The sequence below is a fragment of the Mus pahari genome, chromosome 2 (genome assembly GCF_900095145.1).
Source record: "Mus pahari chromosome 2, PAHARI_EIJ_v1.1, whole genome shotgun sequence".
NCBI lineage: Eukaryota > Metazoa > Chordata > Mammalia > Rodentia > Muridae > Mus > Mus pahari.
Genome location: NC_034591.1, coordinates 58,557,346 through 58,579,113, shown reverse-complemented (window position 1 = coordinate 58,579,113; position 21,768 = coordinate 58,557,346). Strand labels below are relative to the sequence as shown.

The following is a 21,768-nucleotide window of genomic DNA, read 5'->3' as shown; positions in this document are numbered from 1 at the left end:
CAAAAAAAAAAAAAAAAAGTCTGTGCTGGCAGACCCAAACTCTTGATACTCCTGCCCCTGCCTCCCAAGTGCCAGGTAAGCCTTTAAATAATTAAGCCACAAGAACAAGGGGGAATATACTAACATTTTTAATTGCTTGTGGAAAGCTTCTAAACTAAGTACATCTTTTCAGTTTACAAAGCATGTCAAAGAAAAACTTTCCTGATTTCAGGAACTTAGCATTGCTGATGTACTGGACTAAATTGAGATGTCATTGTATAGTTGTGACAGAAAATAGTTAAAAGGCTTTGGAGTAGAGTTATTTCTTTACAAATTTATTTATTTATTTTTTTCTTTTTTTTGTTTTTTTTTGAGACAGGGTTTCTCTGTATAGCCCTTGCTGTCCTGGAACTCACTCTGTAGACCAGGCTGGCCTTGAACTCAGAAATCTGCCTGCCTCTGCCTCCCGAGTACTGGGATTAAAGGTGTGCACCATCATGCCTGGCTTTCTTTACAAATTTTTGACTGTAAAATATAATTTTTGTGTTCACAAAATTAAAGGAAAACTGTAGACTTTGTTATCTTAAAACTAGGAGGGCTAGAGTAACCAATTAAATGCTAAAGCTCAGACTTTAATTTCCAGCACCCAGGGGGCTGGAGAGATGGCTCAGTGAGCATTGACTGCTCTTCCAGAGGTCGAGTTCAATTCCCAGCAACCACATGGTGGCTCACAACCATCTGTAATGAGATCTGATGCCCTCTACTGGTATGTCTGAAGAGAGCAATGGTGTACTCATACACATAAAATAAAGAAATAATTCTTTAAAAAAAAAAAATAAAAGAATTAAAATTTTTTTTCCAACATTCAAATAATCAAAACCTGTCACCCCAGCTTCCCTTTCCAGTACTTGGAAGGCAGAGGCAGACACATCTACGTGAGTTCAAGGACAGCCTGGTCTTACTAGGAGTTACAGGCCAGCCCAGGGCTGCATAGTGAGACTCTGTCTCAAAAACATACAAAACAAGACGGAATCTTTGACTGAGGATACTTAGATAAACTATGGGTAGGATGTAGGTAACCTACAGCCTCTTAATTTTGAATATGGAGTTTTGCCTCATAGAAATTTTGTTATATGAAAAGAGATTTAGTAATAATTAGACTGATCATTTTAAGAAATACTAATAATTTTCTTAATCTCTTTATAAGAGACCTAGGAATTTAAGTTGTAGAAATACATATGAATAGTTTATGTCAAATACAAGTCATCTGCTTTTGTAATATACAACATAAACCTTTAATGCACTTCGTAGGATTGTTTACATGAATCTTGCTTGTAGCAAGTGCTTGTAGCACTGATGTATGTTGTATATAAGTTTTGGTCAAGAATAAGTTGGGAAGAAGTAAATAACACATTATTATTTCAGGTGGAACAGAAATAAATTTTTATATTAGTTTTGGTGTAAAATTCAATTATCTATTCCCTAAATGAAATGATTTGAATTTTATTTATATGAAGTACTGAGTTACTAAGGGACAGTACTACTTCAAGGGATACACTCTATTTTTCCTATATGATGTCATCTTTTAGAAATCTTAGCACACTTGCTAAATTGATTACACAGGCCATAATGGATCACAACTTGCACTTTGAATAACGATATTTTAGAGAGATGTTTGCCTATTACTTGGCTCTTAAAGTCCCTCTTGTCTTTGAAGACCTTCATACAAGACATTGGCCATCTTCTGGGCAAATATCCACCTTCGAGTACTCAGAGGGAAGATGCCCAAGATGCCAAGATGCCCAAGATGTAGTAATCTGTTTTGTCTTGATTTAAGGGTCACTCTCTCCCCCACTTCTTCTTCCACTTCATCTTGGGTCATTTCTTTTAATTCCTTCCCTCCGCTATTAAATGTTTCTTGATATCTAGGGTTTCTTTTTCCTGTCAGAATATCATAGATGTCTTTATTATAGATACAATTGAGACATTATAATATACAATCAGGTGAATGAGACTATACTTTCCAGTTGTTAAGAACCTTATTTTAAAGCAGAAAGCTGCTCAGCATTTGAGTGTGTGTATATATATATATATATATATATATATATATATATATATATATATATATATATATATATATATATATATATATATATATATATATATATATATATATATATATACATACACACACTCCTCAGGCACACACAGCTGAGGCAGACATTTGCTCCCCCCTTTCCCTGTGACTACTACTTTACTGTGACAATAATTTACTATTCTTTCACTGCTTCCTCTAAAATAATTGTAGTGGCAATTTTATATTTCAAGCTTGTTGGCCAAATAGGACAATTGCATGTTTCTCTTAATCTATAGGTCAGCATATTAAAGGAAGTTAATAGTTTTTTAGCAGGCTATTATATGCTGGGTGCTACAGTGAATAAGTACTTGACCTATGTTATCTCCTTCAATATGTGCAACAATATTTTATGAGATACAAGGTAAATTATCTAATTAAATCTTGTGTAGTCACTTGTCAGAGCTGTAGTTTGGGCCATAGCTATCAAGGCATAAATTGAGTACACCTTACTGATTAATGTGGTCTACAAAGATTAAAAAGAGCATCTAGCTGGGTATGGTGGCATATGCCTTTAACCCCAGCACTTGGGAGGCAGAGGCAGTGGATCTCTGTACAGGAACATCCTGGTCTGCATGGTGAGTTCAAGGAATGCCAATAGTAAGTTAGAGAGACCATGTCTCAAATGGGGGAAAAGCAGACAGACAGCTTTTGTGGTGTTGTTTGTTTTTTAAATGATGATATCTGAGGAGCACACAGCCTTGAGCTAGGTTACTACCTGTATGGTAGGGATGTGAAGCATCTCTCTGAAGCATCTTTATTCAGAGTGCAAGTTGTGATCCATGATGGTCTGTGTAATCTTTTTAGCAAGTATGCTAGGACATCTAAAATTATGCCCACTTTCCTTGAGGCAGTTTTACAGTGTATAAGTATCCTTAAAATAACACTGTTTGTGTTAGTTTTTGTTGTTGTTGTTGCTGTGATGAAATTCTATGACCAAGGCAACTTATAAAAGAAGGATTTAATTGGGTTTGTGGATCCAGAGGGTTAGAGTTACGAAAGAGAGAAGAGGTGGCCATGGTGGCAGGAGACTGGAACAGCCGCTGAGCTCATATTTCTATCTACAAGCAGGAGGCAGAGAGAGAGAGTGTACTGGGAATGGTGGAGGCTTGACACCTCAAGCTGGTTACCAATGACACACCTCCAACAGGACCATACCATCAAATCCATCCCAGACAGCCACCAACTGGGGACCAACTATTTAAATATATGAGCCACTGGGGGCAATTTTCAGTCAAATCACCAGTTTCCTCTAGCATTTCTGGAAATTTATCTTGAGGAATTAATCCCAGAAACAGATTTATGACTTGACTGTTAACCACAATGTTACATGAAGAAAGATTAGGAACAAATGATGTGCTTGTCTTAATTACTTTTCTGTTGCTGTGATGAAACACTATGACCAATGCAACTTAAGTTTTTAATTTTAATTTTAAACTAAGTGTTTAATTTGACTTATAGATTCAAAGGGGTTAGAGCCCATAATTACAGAACAAAGGAACAGCTAAGGGCTCACATCTTGACAAACCATGAGGCAGAGCAAGGAAATTGTAGACTCTTTTGGAACCTCAAAGCTTGTCCCTCAGTGACACAGCTCATCCAGCAAGGCCATACTTTACCCCCCAGTTTTTTAAAAAACATTTTACTGATTCTTTGTGAATTTTTATATTATTAACCCCAATCCCACTCATCTCCCCATCCTTTTATAGCTGCCATCCACACCTGTAACTTTCCCCCTCAATGAAAACAAAAAATAAAAATAGAAAAAGAGAAAAAGAAAACAGAGCAAATACACCTTGCCATGGAAGCTGCAGCGTGTCACACAGTATTCCTTTTGCCCAGACAGCTTCACTTGCAAATGGCCATCGCGATGAGTCGTTGGTCTGGTTTGAAGCCTCTGTCTTTTGCTACATTATCAATACCGGATCTTCAACTGGGACTCTTCTCGGATATTCTCTGTTGTCATAGAGATCCTACAGCTTTGGATCTGCAGAACTGGCCCCTTCATACACTACAGCAGTTCAAGATGGGATAGATGTTGGGGTGGGACAACTCAGAGCCCTGGATCTGGGTCTGGGTGGAAACTGAGTTGGTCAGCCTGCCACCTCTCCTGTACCCATGCCACCAGGGCCAGCTCTTCCACTTTGCCCAGATGAGGAGCAAGGCCAGCTCTTCTTCACTCAGCCCGTACTGCCTGCCCTGAGGGCCAGCTCTAGTGTGCTGCCCAGGTGAGCTGTGGCCCACTCTCCTAAATGCTGCAGCCAGTGAGGGGGTGGGACCCAAGGCAACACTTACTAATCCCTGCAAGCCGTGCACTAACTAGTGACTGAGTATTCAAATATATTAGCTTCTGGGGATCATTCTCATTCAAGCCACTATTGTGCTTAAGAAGAAAAAAATAATTAAAACATGGCACATCTACATATTAAAGTTGTTTGCTGTTTCTAATTTGCTTTTGAACATGTGATAGGGAAAAATGTTCATAAAACAAGAAAATAATCAGTATAAAAACATGTGATACCAGATGAAAATAAAAGTTTTATGTCTGTGTATAGTAGAGGAAAACCTACAATAAGATGCTCTTGAATTGTAGGACTGGTTTTAAAGATTTGTTTCTACTTCTGTGTGTGTGTGTGTGTGTGTGTGTGTGTGTGTGTGTGTGTCTGTCTGTCTGTCTGTCTGTATTCTTATGTGCACATGGATGGGTGCCTGAGGAGACCAGGAGAGGGCATCAACGATCACCTGATGTAGGTGGAGGGAGCTGAATTATAATGCTCCTTAAGAGCAGTAAGTTTTCTTAACTGCTGAGCCATCTCTCTAGCCATTGTATGAATGGTTTCAAATGAGAAAAAATAACACACAAAGGATATCTTAGTGGAATCTTTTATGCAGAACTGTAATGCAAGTTTTCTTGCGTTTTTAAGTGGGGTGGGGTAGGACTTAGAATTTCTGTATTGAAGATCTAGTCACAGTAAGTTACTTGGGAGTCTTTAGAATCTTACATATAAATAACCCTGATTTCTACATCTGTTGGGTATTTCTGTGACTGTTACTAGATGTGTATTCAGTTTTAGGTTCTCGGTAAGGGAAGCATTTGAAATAACTTACAGCATGCAAGAAGTACAGAGTTTGATTCCCAGTGTTTCATAAATTGTGGTTATGTGCCCACCATGCCTTGCTTTAATTATGTCTTGGTAAGCTCGTCTTTGTTCTTTGTGTCAGTATATATGTGCATATATGGATACTAAATCTTTACATAAAAGAGAATGGTGCTATGCTGTTAGAATAGATTTTTGATGTGTGATCAAATGCCTTATCCTGAGTAGATGGTTTGGAAGATGTGGTTAATAATAGTATGACTTGATGTTTTAATAAGAGTTAATTTTAAATAATTAGTATAGTGTGGTTAAATGTGAGTAAATAAAAAACTTAATTTGCTGCTTTAAAGTTTTTGATTTAATTTTAAAGTTATTTTGAATGAAATGATCAGGCTTTTAAAAACCCTCAGTTAGTTATAATTACAGCATTAGCTTTTGTAAAATTTTCTTTTGTGGGCTGGGAATGCATTAAAACACTTGAGTGTTTCCATTGTGCCTACAGTTGTTAACTTCTGATTATACAGAGTATAACAATTAAACAGTACATAATATTGCCAGTTAGCAAACATGTTTGTTTTTTTTTTTTTTCCGACTTTCTGTAAATTCAGTGAAGAGGAGGAGGAACTGGCACAGACATGACTACACAGAAGTGGATGATGGCTCCAAACCTGTTCAAGCTGGAACTAGGGCCTTTGTTAAAGAACTACGTTCTCGAGTCTTCCCAAGGTATGGAATCTTGTTCTGGCTTAAACAGTATTTAACAGCATTGGCTGATTCAGTGGCATTATCTAAAGTGGTCTTGTCAAATTTCCATGGCACCATGCCATTGGTGTCAGCTGTCCACTTTTTTTTTTTTCTGTAAAGGAAATAAAAAAATATCAGGACATTCCAGGGGATAGGAGTAACTAAGGTTAGATTCATGGAATTTTGCTGTGTGTATGCAAACTGTAAAAATACTCATCCTCAGAATTTGAAACATACTAATTTGGAGCAGTTCTAAGTTTCTGATTCCTTCTGATAATGCAACTGCTGTTTTTCTTTTGACCTTTCCCTGTTTTGTGTCTGTTTTTCTCAAATCATTGTATTGGCTGTCCTGGCCCTGGGCCCACCAGAAGCATGCATGGTCATTGCTTAGCTCTGATGGCAGCAGGACTGAGCTCTTTGATTCTGAAAAATAATGGAGTATGTCTGAGTTGTCTAAGCTAACCGAGAGTCAGAAAGCATTAAAAAGCATTTAATCATGCTAATTCAGATCATTTCCTACTCGCTGCCTGACATCTATTTAAAGAGGTAATGCTTAATAGGCTTTTACACAAGATCATATCTCAGCTTGTTAAAGAGAGGAAGCACAATTTAAATTTAAATCACAGTATCGAGCTCAGCCTATTACGGAATTTTCTTTCAGGTTTTGCAATAAAAACCCTGCTATTTTTTCCTCTGTCTTTATGATTTCTCTGCTCTGTTCACCACCTTTTAGTTCTTAAATGTTTTCTTAGTGATGAAAAACCATCCACTGTCCACATTTGCCTCCCTCAGACTGGGTGAGACAAAGACAAAGCAAAGCAAAACAAAACAAAACAAAACAAAAACCACGAAACAGTGTGGCCAGGTGATTTTTGTTAGGGTTAGAGTCTTACCTATAAGAGTCTTGTGCTTGGGCCAAGATTGGTGGCTCATGCCTTTAATCCCAGCACTTAGGAGGTAGATGTAGGTAAGTTTGAGGTCAGCCTGGTCTACAGAGTTCCAGGACAATCACAACTGCTACAGAGAAACCCTATCTTGGGGGGTGGTGGTAGTGGTGGTGGTGGTGGTAGTGGTGGTGGTGGGATTTTGTTCTCAAGCTATCAGTTCCCAGTTTGCTTGTTTTCCATTTTACTGGACAATGCTTTATTTTATTTTGTTTTATTTCTTTTTATTTCACACAGCCATAGATTTTTAGTCTGGGCCTATTTATAGGTCTCAGATGTTTTGTGTTCTCCCAAAAACCATCTATGCAAATTAGTGTCTGTGTGGGCGGACATTTTTCAGGGAGAGGAAATATGGCTTTTACTTATTTCAAAGGTTTGTGACCTCTAAAACTCGCATTAAGATCCTTAGTAATTGCCAGACAGTGGTGGCGCATGCCTTTAATCCCAGCACTTGGGAGGCAGAGGCAGGCGGATTTCTGAGTTCGAGGCCAGCCTGGTCTACAGAGCTAGTTCCAGGACAGCCAGGGCTACACAGAGAAACCCTATCTCAAAAAAACCTTAAAAAAAAAAAAGTCCTTAGTAATTCATATGCTCTTCTGCCAAGGTAAACCCAGATGAGAGTAGGTGACAAATAGGATCACAAATATCTAAACTATTATTGCTGTTAATTAAAAGGCTCCTTTTAACTAACTCCATAAGCTTTTGATTATTTAAATCATTGCAAAATAATTATTGAATTAAACATAGTTGATGTAATGTATACAGGGTATATAAAATAAATTGAGTAGGTTTTCATAATTTCTATGTAAGGCATAATGTAAGTCTTTCAAGATATTTTTCTACTTCGAAACATTTATGTGTGTGTGTGTGTGTATAGTTCTTTAAGATGTGGTTGAGTTATGAATGGTATTACACAGTTTACTTTTGTGATATTTATCATAGGTACCTTTTCACATGAATATATAATTTGCCTCACTCTGTAACTGTTATATTACATCTAACACTTTCCATTCCTATATGATCTATTATTTTATTAATTAAACATGAATTTTACTTTAAGAGTTCTGTGAAAGTTTTAAAGAGAATTAGATTTAGAACCACTGAAACGAATGCTTCCCACCCTCTTTTCTCTGAGTTAACTCATTACCTAATAGGACTTTTACAAACAGCTTATCCACAAAAGTGACATTTCATTCTTAATGTTTTCTTAGTGCCGATGAAATCATTATAAAGATGCATGGCAGTCAGCTGACACAAAGATATCTGGAGAAACATGGATTTGATGTCCCTATTATGGTCCCTAAATTAGATGACCTTGGACTCAGGCTCCCTTCACCTGCCTTTTCAGTGATGGATGTGGAACGTTATGTAGGTACGCACTTGGTTCCTCTAAGTACTTGCACAAACATGGTAAAACTACTAGTCATAACAGTTCTGTTGTGGGATGGAAAATGTCAGCTCTGCATGCATAAGGGTCAGGAAAAGTAAAGTCAGAAGTGCTTCTGTTGAAAGCAATTCTACAGACCTACAATGGTCAGAAAGGAAGGAAGTATTTTATTTATGCTTACTTTATCAGTCTTCTACTTTTCTCTTAGTAGTTAAATGGATATTCCTGTAGGGAAAACCATTACTGAAGGGCAGCCATAGATTCCAAGACATGAGAAACTAGCTCGGTTCTAAGGCGTCTGTAGAATTGGGGTACATTCTGAGCTCGGTGGTAGTCTTCTGGATCCTCTTAGAGTAGAGACTATAAAAAAAATAAGGTTGAATTCAAACATGTAGTTATGTTAATGACTGGTGAACATTTCCATTTAATGATACCTGAACTGACTTGTAATTTAGAGACTCAAGAAAGTAAGAAACAAGGCAAAAATTAGATTGCCATATCCTTGAGATTTTTATTCCTTTCATTTTTGCTTACTGTAAAGTCTATAGAGTTGACTATATGTGCATGCCATTTGGTAACAGGAAATAGGTGTTGAGAATCAGAACCCAAAGCCACCTTGTCTCAAAACTGTGGGCTCACTACTGCCTCCTGTCTCCTCAGCATGCTCTATCGAAGACGCTGTCCCTGTATTCATTTTCAATAATAATTGGTTCACTTAGAAAAATCCAGCTGAATGCCCTGACTTCAGCATTCATCTAAATTTAAATATATGATAAACTAGGAAATAAGGCTTAGATTTAATTGAAACCTAACTGCTTATAAGTAAATTTAGTTATTTAATTATAGGAAAAGTTGTTCAAACTACTTTATCCACTAACTTTTTTTTCTTACTTTTTCCTTATTTATTATTGGATATTTTATTTATTTACATTTCAAATGTTATCCCCTTTCCCGATTTCCCCTCCGGGTACCTCCTATCCCATACCCCTCCTCCTGCTTCTATGAGGGTGCTCCCCTACCCGCCCGCCCACTTCCACCTCCCTGCCCTGGCATTTCCCTACACTGGGGCATTGGGTCTTGATCAACAATCCACAAATGGGACCTCATAAAATTGCAAAACTTCTGAAATGCAAAGGACACTGTCAATAGGACAAAACAGCAACCAACAGACTGGGAAAGGATCTTTACTAATCCTACATCCAGTAGAGTGCTAGTATCCAATATATACAAAGAACTCAAAAGTTAGACTCCAGAGAAACAAATAACCCTATTAAAAATGGGGTACAGAGCTAAACAAAGAATTGTCAACTGAGGAATATTGAATGGCTGAGAAAAGCACATAAAGAGATGTTCAACATCCTTAGTCATCAGGGAAATGCAAATCAAAACAACCTGAGATTCCACCTCACACCAGTCAGAATGGCTAAGATTAAAATCTCAGGTGACAGCAGATGCTGGCGAGGCTAGAGAGAAAGAGGAACACTCCTCCATTGCTGGTGGGATTGCAAGCTGGTACAACCACTCTGGAAATCAGTCTGCTGGTTCCTCAGAAAATAGGACATAGTACTATCTATTAACTTGTAGCACTGCAAAGCTCTTCAGTTAAAATGACAGTAGCACAACTATTATGTTTTATATGAAGATAACGGGATCTGTGGCAATATTACTAGTCTATATGAAGTTACATTGACATAAGAATGGAACACTTATGTTCTAGTTCAGATTGGTTAACTCTTGCCATATTTTGCATCTGAACTCATTCTGTAATCCCTTGTAAAGGGGTTTTGTTTCCTAGGGTGGTACCTCAGAGGTCTGCAAGCATCATCTTGTAGTTTTATAGGGAACACTGTAAGGTAATCACAACTCAGAAATGTGAGCATCCAAGACTACACTAATATGAATTGGCTTTTGCTTGATGACCACAGACTCTTCAGGGAGAATATTAGAAGACATAACCAGTGAAGCAAAAACTGTTTGCCCTGATGAACTTGTTTACTGATCCCCAGTGCCCTCCCTTTTAAAATGTAGACTCTTTAGCATTATAGAAATTAAAGGGAAATGCCAGTCTTCTTTTTTATGCATGAGGAAACTGAGACCCAGGAAACAGTGGGCAATTTTCATATCCCAATTTACTGTTTTTGTTTGTTTGTTTTTGTCATTTTAAGCTACCCACAAGAAATCACTGACACTTAGAAGGCTTATAATACATTGTTTTTACAGTCAGTGTTACTTCCATGTAGTTTTATAGTTGATTTAATTAGCATACTATGCAAATATGATTTTTAGTATTTTTATTTAGAATATCTATTTATGCAACTTTTAAGGCCAATAGTAAGATTGTAATTTTTTCTGCAGGTGGTGACAAAGTGATAGATGTTATTGATGTGGCAAGGCAGGCAGACAGCAAAATGACACTTCACAATTATGTTAAATACTTCATGAATCCTGACAGACCAAAAGTGCTAAATGTGATCAGCCTTGAATTTTCGGATACAAAGTGAGTATCTCTGGACAGTTTGCTTGAGAAGTCTGAATTTTAGCTAAATGTAATTTAATGATATTTTAGTAAAAAACATAATTGTGACTTTTATAGTTATTCTTTGGAAGCAGTGTTTCAAATTTTGCTTTGCCAGGCTTATGAAATACTTAGAAAGAAGATGTAGCTGGGTATAGTGGCACACACCTTTAATCCTAGCACTGAGGATACAGAGGCAGGTGGATCTCTTCGAGTTCAAGGCCAGCCTGGTTCCAGAACAGAGCTACATAGTGAAACCATGTCTCCATGATGATGATGATAATGACGACGAACAACAACATAAAATTCACTTTAAATGCTTATGTTTTATTAATCTTGAGTTCCATTTAATTGCTTGGTTTAGGTGACATGGGAAGAACTTTTTTAAGAAGTCCTTAATTTGTATTATGTTCCTATGTATATATGTCTTTTTCTTTTTAAAGAATGTCTGAATTGGTGGAGGTTCCTGATATAGCCAGAAAACTTTCATGGGTGGAAAATTACTGGCCAGATGATTCAGTCTTCCCCAAGCCCTTTGTCCAGAAATACTGCTTAATGGGAGTTCAAGATAGCTATACAGATTTCCACATTGACTTTGGTGGGACTTCAGTCTGGTACCATGTCCTTTGGGTAAGAGTAGGGTATTTCTTATTAACAAAAACATGCCATATTTTTCTGGTGGGACATTCATTTGTTTTATGTAACACTTGTAAACATTTAAATATTTTTCTGCTTCTTGAACATTTTCTGCCTTGGTACTCTTTTATTTATTTATTTATTTATTTATTTATTTATTTATTTTTAAAATTTCAGGTAATAGAAAAGTCATTGAGTTCTTTACTTAGATACCTGTTTTGCCTGTGTAGTTTAAGTTGGTTTCTGTTAGCCTTTTGTCTCTCTCTCCCTCACCACCCACCCCCTTGTCCTTAGTCAATTTGCATTAATCTCTGAACCAAATGAGAAGGAAGGAGCAAAATTACAGTGATAATTGCTTCTGGCCTTAGGATGAGAATGAGACAAGTTGGATAAACCACAACTGTCTATAAAAATGATTAATTCTTTTGGTTTTTATTTGTTCTCTTTATCTGGAACTAAATTGCCTAATAAACATTTGGTTTATGTGGCTAGATTTAAATAATTAAAATTTAATATAATTAAAAATTGAGTTGTTCATTCCCATTAGTTAAATTACACATAGCTAATGACTTATGTACTGGAGACAGCACACTTAAAAAGCAACAGCATAGCCGGGCGTGGTGGTGCACGCCTTTAATCCCAGCACTTGGGAGGCAGAGGCAGGCGGATTTCTGTTTGAGGCCAGCCAGGGCTACACAGAGAAACCCTGTCTCAAAAAACCAAAAAAACCAAAAAAACAAACAAACAAAAAAAAAACACGCAACAACATTTCATCACCATTGAATCTACCTATAAATTATCTATAAAATCTTTATGGTGCTGAGGGTGAATTTTGAGAGCTGATAACATAATTCTGTTTGTGGCTCTTTATCTAATCTTCATCTTCTTCTTACTCTGCCTCCTTTGATAGGATTGTCGACTCTTATCAGTTGGGGTGGGAGGAGTTTTAGTCGCTCTGAACTTGCTGATAGGGATTAGCTGCTGATCAGATATGTGGCTTTTTTTTTTTTTTAAACTCAAAATCTTACTGAATTTAATTTAGATCCTTTTATTGGGAAATTGTACCAGTGTAGGCCATCCTGAGAATGGCTTTTCTTTTTCAAAGTAGTATGATTACTTCCTTCTAGGGTGAGAAGATTTTTTATTTGATAAAGCCAACAAATGAAAATTTGGCACTCTATGAATCTTGGAGTTCATCTGTGACCCAGAGTGAGGTGTTCTTTGGAGATAAAGTAGATAAATGCTACAAATGTGTGGTAAAGCAGGGACATACCTTATTTGTTCCTACAGGTAAGGTTTTAATCTCATCTCCTACTTTCCATGGTTGATTGTTGAGGGTTGGGCTGATCCCAGGCTATCCCTGAAGCCGGATGCAAGGAAAATGAACATAGTTCATTGTCTAAAACCAGGAACATGCTTGGCAGAGACTGTATAGCCTGGGATTAGAGCCTTGGGAGCTTTTTCCTGAGGCCCTCATGTATTGAAAAGAAACAAAGTTCCCTGTCTAAATCCAGCATGTATGGCAGAGCCAGTAATGGCCTGGGACTGGGACTTTGGGGGAGCTGCTTTGGATCCTGAGAACCTGACTCTTCCTACCTTACAGGGCTATAGTTTTCAGTCCCAAGGCCACTGTGTGCTGTCTACAAAGTTCTTGAGATACCCTCTGTTCCCCTTCTGCAACATTGTTTGATTGGCTTCTAATTTGATTAGTGCTAACCTAGTTCCATTTTATGATAGTTGTTGCTGACTTTGTCCTGTTTCTGCTCTGGAAATGGTTTATATAAGATGTTGTACTTCTTAATAAGCTTCCTTGGCATGAGACAGAAGTTGTGCAAGACCCCTGTCTTATTTCCCTTCTCATCTTCTGGCCATCTTCTACTTAGGACCCTGTTACTAAAGAACCACCTCTGGTCTAGATCAGAGATAGAGAGTCACATGGAGTCAGCTTGTAATTAAAACCAACTTTGGCTTTACATTTTTCAGAATGTGGCTTTTATGTCCTTATATAAGAGACTAGGAATTTTTTGTTTGTTCATTTGAGGACTTGGTCACCATCCTATTAAATAGTACAATTTAAGGACTTTTAATAGATTAATATGATCACACAACCATCAATGTCATCTAAGTGGAGAATGGTTTCATTGTGTTCAAAAGAAACCCCATACCTTTTAACAGACACTGCCTTTCCCTACTTCCTTGACCTACTTCTTGGCAACTTCTACTATACTTTGCATGTATTTGCCTATTTTGACAATATGTTTCAAACCTTTTGTGTCTAGTCTCTTCCCTCTGTCTACTTTCTATATCTCCCGTTGTGTTTTTTTGTTGGTTTGTTTGTTCTGTTGGTTGGTTAGTTTTTGGAGAGAGGGTCTCATATAGCCCAGGCTGGCCTGGGACTTACTTTGTAGCTGAAACTGTCTTGCCTCCCCTGAACGCTGAGGTTAGAGGCATGTGCCATCATGCTCAGCTGTGAGATAGTTCCTAGGCTCATCCATGCCATAGAACAACAATCTTTTTGGCCTGACAGTACTCTTTTGCAGGCTATACCATTGTTCGTTTATTACTCATTAGTTGATCAACATTTGGGTGGTTTCCACTTTTGTGACTTTAGTCTTTTGAACTTTTATGTATAGAGATGTTTTTGTTTCATTTCTTTGCAGTGTAACCAAATAAAATTGTTTTGTTGTATTATTTACCTGTGCTTAATTCTTTGAAGAACTACCAAACTTCTCTGTACTTTATTCCTCAAGTATTGATAATGGTGGTTGGCAGTGTGGATAAATATGCAGGGTATAGACTCTCTGGTCCAGTGGTTTTTCAAGGCAGGGTTTCTCTGTATAGCCCTGGCTGTCCTGGAACTCACTCTGTAGACCAGGCTGGCCTTGAACTCAGTAATCCACCTGCTGCCTCTGCCTAAGTACTGGGATTAAAGGCATGTGCTACCACTGCCCAGCTGGGCCAGCATTTTTGAGAGCTGTGTTCTTCTGGCTTGGATGACCTAATGACCCTAGGGTTTACAAGGCTATCAAAACATCTAGAACCCTAGCATCCTTAGGTCATCCAAGCCAGAACACTGTTCTCAGAGTCTATAGCCTGCATATTCCTTCACACTGCCAACTACTATTACCAATACTTGAGCCATAAGGTACAAAGAAGTTTGGTAGTTCCTCAAATGGAAAATGTGTTCTCTTAATTCAAACCAGATTTGACTAGCCTCAGAATAAAATCTTACATTGTAAAGGTGATTGTTTTTAAATTATAAAAAAAAAGTAGACTTAGTGCAAAACCTAGCATATTATTGGCCTTTAATAAATACTTAAATGAGTCAATCAGTTATAGTAATCACCAGCTTCTTTAGTGCCAGGGTATGAAGTTAATTGACATTGGTTTTCAAGTTATTTATTTCACAGGTAGCTAACATCTGTTCACTTTAGAGGTTGGAACATCACTGATTTGTGTGTTACAGGGTGGATTCATGCTGTGCTCACTTCTCAGGACTGTATGGCTTTTGGAGGTAACTTTCTGCACAACCTCAACATTGGCATGCAGCTCAGGTTTGTATCATCAATACTCACAGGATCTTTTGTTCCTAATTAGAACAGTTATGCTCGTTATAAAAAAGTATGATACATTTTGAGATTCTGTGGAGATAGGCCTTGAAGAATAATTAGGAATGGGAATTTTAGAGGATCCTTTCAAATGTAATATAAAATTAATAACTTGTTCAATATGATGATAGTTCCCACATTTCAAATTTTATAAAATATACTTTTCTTTGTCTATAGACTAGTATTGTGAGAATGATTAAATTAGTCAGATTCGGGTATACCTGTGGAGCTAGAACAATCCTTAAGTCAGGATTGCTGTCAAAATACCTTTATATTTTGATGCAGGCAGTTATTTCACCTTTTGATGAAATCTGACCTTGTGCTAACTTTGTCCCTTCACTGTACTCAGAAAGGGTATAATGTTAGCCACATTACATATAGTAACAATACTTCATGATGGACACTGAGTGAGGACTCAGAAAAGGGGAAATACCTTTTGGGAGGCCATGGATCATTGGGGTTCCCCGAATGTGGTGACTCTTGCCACTATGTGTGTACATGGGAGCCCTTAATGTTTTGGCTGTTGAAGTTAGCAAAAGAGATGGTGGCTCCTACACATACAAGGCTTTTAATTCATGGTAGGTTGTATACCTACCAGTATAAGTTTTAGTCATTTTGTACCTGAGCTATTTCTGGAGCAGAGATGACTACTTCTATAATGCTATAGAATCTATAACAGAAGACAAATATTGTAAAAACTATGGTCCTTATATTTATACTTTGACTACTGCCAAGTATGGTATTGATCCTGAATGCTTAGTAGAGCCTAAAGAGAATGTTGGTGGGTATTGCAGTGTTGCCCAACACATGGACTTTTAACTGATTTTCAACATTGTTTTTATTAGTGGAACTAGCATAAAATCTCTTTTTGTTAAAATTAGGACACAAATCCCAGGAAGTGAAGTGATATTTTATAATATCCAATGTAACTTTTCTTTTGAGAAAGGGTTTCTCTGTGTAGTCCTGGCCATCCTGAACTTACTCTGTTGACCAGGCTGGCCCCAAACCTAGAGATTTGTCTGATTCTGCCTCCTGATTGCTGGGACCAAAGGCGTAGACCACTACCATCACCTGGCCCCCATGTAGTTCTTAGGTAGACAGTCAAATTTAGTAAGGTCACAGTTCGGTCTTGTCAAAAAGTGATGTTGTTAAGTAAATATATAGTCCTTCATATTTATCATGGGTTTTCAGTTGATTACCTTCATTTAACTATTAAAATGTTAACATTAATATTAACTGTTCTTCAAATTTCATTCATTTAGGTGTTATGAGATGGAAAAAAGACTAAAAACACCAGATCTTTTCAAATTTCCTTTCTTTGAAGCCATATGCTGGTTTGTAGCCAAAAGTTTGCTGGAAACCTTGAAAGGTAATGAGTGATTTGCACACTCTGTTCTGTGATGAAATGTATGATTGTAGAGTCCTTGAAGGGTACCTTTTCCTAGATGTTACCCTCCATTTTAAAATTATTTTGTTTTTATCTTTAATTATGTGTGTGTGTGTGTGTGTGTGTGTGTGTGTGTGTGTGTGTTTGGGTGAGGGTTGTACATGTGAGTACAGTGTTGGAAACTGAACTCAGGCCCTCTGCAAAAGCAATACACTCTTTTAACTGCTGAGCCGTCTCTGGTCTGGCTCCCCCCAACCCCTTTTAAAGTATGGATTTCCCCCTCCCCTGGATAAAAATCTTTTTAGCACTTAGAGCAGTGTTTCTCTACCTTCTTCTGTATACTTCCTCAGGTTGTAGTGACCCACCCCATCATAAAATCACTGTGTTGCTACTTAAGACTGTAAGTTTGTTACTGTTATGAATCATAATTCAAATATCTGATATGCAGGATATCTGATATACCACACTGTTAAAAGGGTCATTTGACCCCAAAGGGGTTATAATCCACAGGTTGAGAGCCACTAAGTTAGAATATTTAGTATATAATAATTCCCTTGTTACTGGGAAATAATCATTTCATTTAGTGGACGAGTAGCCTGCACACATTTTAGTGTTTTGCTCTCTAATGTGTAGTTTGTTATTACCTAACACTTGTTCTGAAATATTTGCCTAAATAATTAGAGGGGTAGGGGATAGGCATGGTGGTGCATGCCTTTCACCCTAGCATTTAGGAGGCAGAGGTAGGCAGCTCTTGTGTTTGAGGTCAGCCTGGTATATATAGTGAAACTCAGCTGGGACCTCCCCCATCTCAATTAAAAAAAAGAAAGAAAGAAAAAGAAAGGAAGGAAGAAAGGAATGGGAAGGAAGAAAGAAGGAAAGAAAGAGAGAAAATGGGGAAATGGTTTGTGTATCCTGAATGATTGTACCATCAATAACCATTATTATTGTTTTTTTTAAAGATTTATTTATTTATTTATTTATTATATGTAAGTACACTGCAGCTGTCTTCAGACACTCCAGAAGAGGGCGTCAGATCTTGTTACAGATGGCTGTGAGCCACCATGTGGTTGCTGGGATTTGAACTCTGGACCTTCGGAAGAGCAGTTGGGTGCTCTTACCCACTGAGCCATCTCACCAGCCCCAACCATTATTATTGTTATGCTAGCTAGTTTAATTCACCTGTTAGCATACAAACCAACTGAAGAATAATGTTTTTACCTGGGCTTGATGGTACAAATCTATATATAATTCTACTCAGACATTTGAGAGGCTAGAACAGGAGAATGACAAGATCAAGAACAGCCTGGGCAACTTAGTGAGACTTTGTCTCAAAGGAAAAAAAGAGTGCTGGGGATATAGTATAGTCCATTAGTGAGCAGGACTGAGGCCCTAGGTTCAATCCCCACTAACAGCCCCCCCCCCCGTCTCCACACACACAGCAATTTTATATTTAAACTTGAAGATCTCTCTCTCTCTCTCTCTCTCCCTCTCTCCCTCTCTCCCTCTCTCCCTCTCTCCCTCTCTCTTTTAAACAGGGTATAACTTCAGATTTTGATATTTGTATTTTAATTTAATGTTTGAGCAGTCAAGTTGACGACTGGAACTTAATTTACTTTTTTTTTTCAGTCTCTGTGCTAGTGGGAATATAATTTTGTTTTACTAGTTAATTTGCAAATGGTGATACCTTTAAATATTTCTGTATTATTTTGTGTGTATAGATGTGGGTTTTTGCACCATGTTCACCTGATATAAGAAGAGGGTGTGAGATTGCTCAGAACTGGAGTTACAGGCAGTTATGGGCCACTGTCTTAGTTAGGGTTTCTATGGCTGGGAAGAGATGCCATGACGACAGCAACTCTTTCTTAGAAGGGAAACATTTACCTGGGGCTGGTCTACAGTTCAAAGGTTAGTTCATTGTTCTGCTGGGTAGCTTTATAGCCTGTAGGTAGACATGGCACTGGAAGAGGTAGCTGAGTTCTACATCTGGATCTGCAGGCATGGAAGAAAGAGAGACACTGGGGCTGGCCTGAGCTTCTGAAACCTCAAAGCCCACCCCAAACACACTTCCTCCAACAAAGCCACACCTACTCCAACAAGGTCACACCTCCTAATAATGCCACTCCCTGTGAGCCTTTGGGAGCAGTTTTCATTCAACCCCCACAGCCACCATATGGATGATGGGGAATTGAACCTGGGCCCTCTGTAAGTGAGTGCTGTTAAACTGTTTTGCCATCTCTCTAGCCCCAAATGATGATACTATGATAGTGTGAACTCTTAGGAGAACAGGGGATAAAGTGATCTAGAGTTTAGACATTTATTTCTTTATACAGTTAATAATTATATAAGATGAAATGAAAAAAAAAACTATCAACCAAAAGTTTATTTTTAGTATACCATGTATGTGTACACACACACACACACACACACACACACACACACACACACACACACACGATAAAACTCTGGGGTCATTTCCCTCAAAAGAAAAAAAGGGAGCTATTAAAACTGCTCATTGGTAAGGTGCTTGCGATACAAGCCTGCCCACCTGAGTTTGAACCCTGGAGCCATATAGGAGTGACAGGAGAGAACCAATTCTGCATTTTTGTCCTATGGGCTTACACACATACAAATTTTTTTTAAAAATACATTTACAAAGATTATGCCTTGTTTTGAATGGGGGGGTGAGAACAATGGGTTCTTGCAGTACAGCGTCAGGACAGAGGCTGTGACAGTTTTAGGGGTGTGGGTATGATGGTTAGGGTCCCCAGGTGAGGAAGACTACACAAGAACAACCGACGCTGGAGAAATGAGACTTCAGTGTGAGTACCTGACTCCTGTCAAGTATTGTTCTTGGCTAAAAGAATGGAAGTGGACTATGGGTTGTACTCTTTTCTCAGTGACAAGGTGTTTGTTTGATTTTTTAAAAAAGATTTATTTATTTATTATATGTAAGTACACTGTAGCTGTCTTCAGACACTCCAGAAGAGGGCATCAGGTCTCGTTATGGATGGTTGTGAGCCACCATGTGGTTTCTGGGATTTGAACTCAGGACCTTCGGAAGAGCAGTTGAGTCCTCTTACCCGCTGAGCCATCTCACCAGCCACTGTTTGTTTGATTTTTGTTTTCTTCTTTTGAACATAATCTCTAAGCTCAAGTCTTGAAAAGCAAGAACATGTATTGTACATTTGTAAAAATATTTTTAAATGTCTTTGTTTTTTAAATAAAAACAAAGTCTTGAGTCCTGAACTCTTTAGGTAAGAGTTCTATACTTGGTTGATATCTTGAATCTTTTCAAATCTTATTCTGGCTCAGAGACCTCAAGAGCCTATCATTTTGTTAGAAAGAGGAAGTGCTACTAATACGTATTCATTCCACCTGTCTCTTCCCTCACAGATTTCTTCTTTTGAGGGACTCACTAACTTTTGAGAATAAAATAGGCGTTTATCTGAGAGATGAAATCTTATTATTACTCAGTAAACTATAGCAACAATTTAGTCTTAGAAATAACTAGTATTTTGTCACCTCACATAAAGAAGTTCAGAAATCCTGAGTGAGGTCTATCACATTTATTATTCAGGGTGTTTTTGTTTTTCTTGTTTTTAAACATGGTCTCACTGTGTATGGAACTCACTGTGTAGACCAGGCTGGCCTCAAACTCAGAGATATTGGCTAGCCTCTGCCTACCAAGTGCTGGGATTAAAAGATGTGCATCACACTTGGCCCAACACTGAATTTTTTGAAGAATGATCATGGAGCAGCTGTCTATATCGTCTTTCGTGTCTTTTTTTTTCTTTAGTGTCTTTTACAATGTTGTTAAACCTTGCACTTTCATATCTTGATATATTTATTCCTAGGTACTTTGCAGTTTAATGCTATTAAGAAAATAACATGGTAGAACCATGTAAAATTGCTATTTTCATATTTCAAAATGGTCAAATACTGGCAACTCTGTATGGTTCAACCTAATTGCAAGGGTCCAACCCAGGACCTTGTGCATATTAGGCAAGTCTTCTACCACTTATCTATAATATCATGCTAGTCCTGAAACAAGCACTTTTCTTTTCTTTTCTTTTTTTCTTTTTTATTATTTTCTTTATTTACATTTCAAATGCTATCCCGGAAGTTCCCTATACCCCACGCCCCCCGCCCCTGCTCCCCTACCCACCCACTCCCATTACTTGGCCCAGGCCTTCCCTTGTGCTGGGTCATATAAAGTTTACAAGCACTTTTCAAAGCATTAATTAAGTCATTTTTGTTTACCTTGAATAGAGGTTACCTGTGTGAACAGCCTTTTTAAACTAGGTGCCCACAAGTATGTGTGCTTGCCATCTATAGGCATTCATCCTGGAAATAGGAATGGTTAGTTGTTTCCTCACAGTACATTCTTCATCACTAACCCTTTTACTTCCTGATGTGGACTGTTGGCACTTGTATGATATGGGTTAAGTGACCTCCAAACTGTATTTCATGTCAGTGATAACAAAAGTTAGCCAGTTTGGATTTTTCTAAGTCAGCAACTGAAATATTTTGCTTTTGCATTAACTTACCTAAATTTTGACCACATATAAAATTAACACACTTGAGATTTTTAGTCACTCTCTTTTAAAACAAAAAACAAAAGGCAAATTTATATGTGTATATATACATTTGTACATATAACAAGGTTACTGAATAAAAAAATGGTAAAAAATTATTTCTATATTCTTGTAAAAAATATCTTTTATTTGCTTGATGTAATACTTCTTTGGCTAACCTAGGTCTAGTCCTGGAGGCTCCTGACCTCTGTACAATCTAATCTAGGCCTAGAATGTTTTCAGCCTCTTAGACGGACTGCTGAGTCAGCTCACCCTTTTCTTATTCTTTCTGAACTCTGGCTGGCCCGATCAACTCAGCTGTTGTGGCTCCAACTCCTCCAAAATGAATCTGGATTCTCTCTTGGCCAATCCTGAGTTGCTCTGCTTGGCCTTATATGAACATTAGCAATCTTTCTAATCTTCTGACTTCTCGTTCTCTTGCTTGTTTTGTCTTTCCTTGCGTCTAGCTTGCTCGCTTTCTGCAGCCTGTCTGTGTACAGCTGCTCCTTCTCCCTGTCTGTGCTGCTCTACTTCCCTCTCAACTCTACTGTGTAGCTCTCAGGACTCCACTGTATTCCTGTACTGTACTTTCTCCTTCCTGTTTTCTCTGTCTCCCCCTTAAGTAGCTTTCCTTTCCCCTCTATTCTTGTGAGAGTTGGGTATATTCTTTTTTTTTTTTTTTTTTTTTTTTAAGATTTATTTATTTATTATATGTAAGTACACTATAGCTGTCTACAGACACTCCAGAAGAGGGAGTCAGAT

At 37.8% G+C, this 21,768-nt stretch overlaps 1 protein-coding gene across 1 annotated transcript in view; it reads left to right on the top strand.

Moving 5' to 3' along the window:
* Positions 1 to 21,768, top strand: part of Kdm7a (lysine demethylase 7A) — a 67,739-nt gene that overhangs the window by 27,279 nt on the left and 18,692 nt on the right. The window contains exons 3-9 of the mRNA XM_021190664.1: positions 5,820 to 5,937; positions 8,111 to 8,271; positions 10,642 to 10,783; positions 11,245 to 11,431; positions 12,565 to 12,727; positions 14,904 to 14,991; positions 16,308 to 16,414. Of these exons, the coding sequence (XP_021046323.1) occupies positions 5,820 to 5,937; positions 8,111 to 8,271; positions 10,642 to 10,783; positions 11,245 to 11,431; positions 12,565 to 12,727; positions 14,904 to 14,991; positions 16,308 to 16,414 (966 nt within the window). The remainder of the gene's footprint in view (positions 1 to 5,819; positions 5,938 to 8,110; positions 8,272 to 10,641; positions 10,784 to 11,244; positions 11,432 to 12,564; positions 12,728 to 14,903; positions 14,992 to 16,307; positions 16,415 to 21,768) is intronic.